The 5,153-nt window shown below is 35.2% G+C and overlaps 1 protein-coding gene across 1 annotated transcript; it reads right to left on the reverse strand.

The window, feature by feature from the left end:
- Positions 1-4,682: 4,682 nt before the first annotated feature.
- Positions 4,683-5,153, reverse strand: LOC115883276 (craniofacial development protein 2-like). Its single transcript, XM_030901609.1, has one exon. It carries the CDS (start codon positions 5,151-5,153, stop codon positions 4,683-4,685), a length of 471 nt encoding a protein of 156 aa, XP_030757469.1.

The raw sequence follows: 5,153 nt of genomic DNA on the forward strand, positions 1-5,153 counted from the left end.
AAACCAGCCTTCGGATTTGGGCGAGATCTTGTTCTAGCTCCATGAATATTCGCGACCCGTGCGTTTACTGAACTACCTTAACCGTTAGCTGTCTCACTCTCTCCCTTTTAACAAAAGAAATCGCTCTTCGCGTCCACGTGATCCGATCAAATATCCCCCAGCCTCCGTAGAGTTCACAGTTTGATCTACCTGAACGCATATAAGTTTTGCTATGTCTTTGCGTTCGCGCGATCCGTTCAGCTCCCCTAGCTGCTAGAGGACGGTTGGTCTACCTGAGCGAATATAAATATCTCTGTCACCCTTATCCCTGTAACGCATCAAGGCAGTAAAGTAAACATCATCAACAATAAAAAGAATACGACCTACTCTCGATTACGTTGGCGGTGGGTGCTTACCTTATACAGTGCGGCGGCAGGCGGCTGGCGGCTGGCAGCAGGACACTTGTCAGGGCACTCCGGACTCGAACCTCACTGTTTCGCGTGCGACCACAAACTGTCTATCTGGAGCTGCTGCAGCCGAGGTACTGGACTGACGCTCCCCTCCACTCGGCCTGCACTAGCAGAGTAGGGCGAGCGGCGCAAACGGTTCGGTTTTTCGCATTAAACTATAGCGACCAAAACCGATCAAAAATCTCTTACAAAATGGCAATTAAATATTTCAACTTATTTAATTTCAACAATAGCGGAACACTAATGAAGTTCATTACAATAATGAGTTAACAATAAAATTACATTGACTGTTCATTATTAAAAGAAAAATTGATTTTTTTTTTTTTTTTTTTTTTTTTTTTTTAATATACAGGGTTGTCCTAAAATTTTTATGAACGTTCATTACAACTGATAGCTAATGTCATGCAATGTTATACTAAAATAAAAATGGACGAATGTAAATCGTGTTTTAGTGCGGTCAAAGTATAAGAAATATCTCACAATTAAGTTGGTAAAAATCATCCATGCAATTGAGGATCAGTTACTGTCATATATCAGGATTTTTCTTATTAATGAGGTCGATTGGAAACAAACTAGGCACGTGGATAGAGGGTACCCGAATGGACAGACAGACGGAAGTAAGAAAGAAGTTTCACTTTCAAATATGCCCACATATAGTGCCACACATTTTTTTTAGGAATCGATACATAATTATAATTGTAGAAGAGCTACCATCTTACGATTTTACATGAAATCTCAACAACTTTTGTAGTGGAAGAATTGCGTCTGGCAAGACTTGTTTTTGTTTACATTCTATGTTTTTATGGGATAATATTTTACTAATGTAATAATTTTAGCAATGCAACACGATTCATTTATATATCTAAACGTTTCGAATTTCTATTGTTCCAGGATGTTACTGTAACCCGGATGCCAAACGCCTCTACGATGATTTGTTATCGAACTATAATAAACTGGTGCGACCAGTGGTCAACGTTACGGACGCCCTTTCGGTCAAAATCAAGCTCAAGCTGTCGCAACTTATCGACGTCGTAAGTACAGCGATAAAATACCTATATTCAACTTATAGAGATACAGAGGTCAGCCATTTGTTCTTTCGATTCCCCCCTTTTACGGTCAAACTTTCAGGTAAATTGCCATTCGCGGTTTAGGACCACGAATTAACCGGATACCTACTCGAAATATAGATTAATAGTTTGCGAAATAATATAGTTAGTAGTGAATAATATTTATGTGAGAAGCCCTTAAAAATTTATTTGTCAAAGTTTTCCTAATATAGTCCGTCATTAAACCCTTTATACCTAATAATTGTTACGTTTTTCGTTCGGTTCTGTGTGGATAGAGTCTAATTTTTATTAACACAATTTATTTTACCCACTAGAGTAACAAAAAAAAATAACGATAAAAACTACTTAAAGAAACTATTTTACAACTTATTTTACTATTTATCAAAAAGGAATTATTTGAATTTTACGCGGCTGATTGTACGCGTCGAGCAGTTGTTTCTCTCTTCCTCAGGCCCCGCAAGCGTCGCATCGGTCCGAATTGTATTCTGCGCGTAAACTTCGGCAACTATTCTACAGATAAAAATACCGTAAAAAAAATTCCGTATAAGTGTATGATCCTAAAATGTTTAGTTTCGAAAATACAGGGTGTAGACGTTTCATTTTTATTTTCGATTTTTTTTCAAATCATTTCTGAAAGAAATGTCAATATTTGGATGAAAAATTGGTGTTTGGGAGTTTTTTGACATTGGAGGAAACTTCGATATTTGATGTCAATTGATGACTCCTATTTGTAAGAGGCGCCTCCTTACATGTGCTTAAACTGTTTTGAAGAATAATAACTTTTCGTTCGTACCTGTATAAAACTACTGAGTAAAAAAAAATATACAAAAAAAAAATTTTTCGTAAAAAATACCTCTTGGTAAACAATCGCCATGAGCAACCGTTCTCAAGATATTTAGAATTGGAACACTACGCCTCCATTACATGTCATTATTGACAAAAAATAAACATGTTTGGTAGATACGCATAGTTATTTGACGAAATGATAAACATGGGAACTTTTTATTTTTTAGAATTAATCATAGAATTTTTTCTTCAAAAAAAAAAATTGATGATAAAACAGTTTCTGAACTCCTTTGGCCACAAAAACATTTCAAAAATTTTTTTTTTATTTTATTTAACTATTTAGTCAAACATGTTTAATTAATGTCAACGATGACAGGTATTTATAATTTCGATTCCAAATATCTTGAGAACCATTATGTCAGCGATTTTTTACTAAAGACCTTTTTTACGTAAAAAACGTATATATATATATATATATATATAATATATATTACCTTTTCTCTATTCGTTGAATTACTGTTTCTTGTGCCGATAATCTGTTTCTGATTTCCTCGTTTCTCACTCTTTGTAATCCGGACACTCTAGCGCTTCTACGTAAGTAATCCATCTCTACAGCCAATATTCTCCGTTTATCTTCTTCTCTTAGGGCCCATATCTCACTCCCATAGCATAAGACCGATTCTACCATTGTTTGGCCAATATGTTTTTTTTTTTTTTATTCTTTATTAATATGTTTGTCCCACCAGACTGAGTTGAGTGCCCCTACAACTCTCCTCGCGTTCTGAATTCTCTATCGTATATCTGTCCCACCGATTCCATTCTTATCAACTATAGCTCCTACATATTTGAATGTGTCTACCTGATGTATTTCTGCCTTGTCGTCAATTAGAATATCAAATTTGGCGGTTCGGAATTAAGACAATATTTCTGTTTTTTTTAAACTTGATTCTAGACCCCATTCTGATACTCAGTATATAGTCTCCTGAGCATAAACTCCATGTTAAAGGAATCTTGAGCAAATACTGCTTGATCGTCTGCAAAGTTAAGTGTCAGAAGATGTTCCTCATTAATTGGAATACCCATTCCTTGACATGATCTCTTCCACCTCCTAAGAGCTATCTCCAGGTAAATATTAAAACAAAGAGGGATACGCAACAACCTTGTCTCAGACATTTCGCTGTACATATGGGTTCTGAGAGTATCTTTCCTTGTTTTATGTAACTGATGTTATCGGTGTACAGTTCTTTGATAACTTCTATAAGATGTTGGCTAACCCCAATAGTTTCTAATGCCATCCATAGCTTATTTCTCGGGACATTATCATATGCTTTCTTTATATCCACAAATGTTATATGTATTTCTTCATTTTTTCTTATCTTTTTTTCTGCTATTTGTTGTATGACAAATAAATTGTCAGTACATGACCGACCTAGGGTAAAGCCATTCTGATCTTCGGATATAGAGTTTCCAACTTCAGCTCTTATTCTGTTTTGTATAATTCTTCCCAAGAGTCTCGAGAAAGTAGCAGTGACGCACAACCCCCTGTAATTATTTGGATCATTTCTGTTTCCTTCCTTATGCAGAGATGAAATATATCCAATTTTCCACTCACTCGGTGTCTTTCTCTGTTGTAAACAATTATTAAATAAGCCTTTAATTCTCTCATATAGTGTTATCCCCCCACACTTGATCATTTCAATTACAATATCTCCGGGTCCGGGTGCTCTTCCATTTTTCATTTCTTTAACCGCTTCTTCTATCTTCCGTTGTAATAGGTGTTGAGTTCTTATGTTCTGTGATATCTCTATATACATTATTTGCGTTGTTCATGAATTCTTCTCGATTTTGTGTTAATAATTGCGTGTAGTATTCTTTCCATTCCTCTATACTTAGAAGAGAAAATGATTTTTCGTTAGTGTTTCTCTTCATAGCTCCTATGTACGTATTTAGCTCCTCCTATGTACGTATTTATTTGATTACATTTCCGCTCCCAGAATTCATTTTTGTCCTTTTTAATTTGTGTTCGCACTTCCTTATTTGCATTTTTATATTCTTGTCTATTCGCTTCTGTTTTATTTGATAAATAATTTTTGTATTTCCTATTTTTTTCCTCAATGAGTTGTTTTACTTCTTGTGTTATGTACTTCGGTTGTTTATTTCTTACAGTGGTATATTCTCCTAATGTTTCTTTGGCTATTTTGTGAATACTGCTTTTTATATTTTCGTGTTCCTCTTCAATGTTTTCTGCTATTGGTATAGAACTCAGTTTGGTGCGCAGTCTTTGCCTATAGAGACCTTCGATACTCTCTTGTTTAAGTAACTCTATTTTGTATTTCACTGATTTTATCTCTGTTGTTGTATTATTTGTTTGTTGTTCTGATTATCTTAAATTGTTTTGTTTTTTGGGAAAGGGATACACTAATGTGGCTAATAACAGGTGATGGTCTGTTCCGCAGTTTACCCCTCTTTTAACTCTGGCGTCATTTACACGAAACTCAGATTTGTTCCTTGCTATAATATAATCTATAATGGACTTCTTATTGAGAGACGGCCTCTCCCCCGTGAACCGGTGAATGTCTTTATGAGGAAAATATGTGTTCATAAGTTTGAGCTGATGTTCACTACATAATTCCAGCAACATTTCTCCACTATCATTTTCTACCTCTTCTGCATACTTTCCAACAATTTCATTATTTTCTCGACTCTTAACTCTTGCATTCATATCTCCTGCTATGATTATATCGTAACTTGTTCGAATACCAGATATCACGTGATTAAGATCCTCGTAAAAATCGTCTTTAATATTATTATCTGAGGAGTCATAAGGAGCATACACCCCAATTATTATCAT

This window comes from Sitophilus oryzae, unplaced genomic scaffold (assembly GCF_002938485.1).
Source record: "Sitophilus oryzae breed Bouriz unplaced genomic scaffold, Soryzae_2.0 scaffold_1867_pilon_pilon, whole genome shotgun sequence".
NCBI lineage: Eukaryota > Metazoa > Arthropoda > Insecta > Coleoptera > Curculionidae > Sitophilus > Sitophilus oryzae.

What these genes read in the sequence shown, in the direction of transcription:
- LOC115883276 (XM_030901609.1), bottom strand. Translation starts at nt 5,153, where the DNA reads ATGATAATAATTGGGGTGTATGCTCCTTATGACTCCTCAGATAATAAT.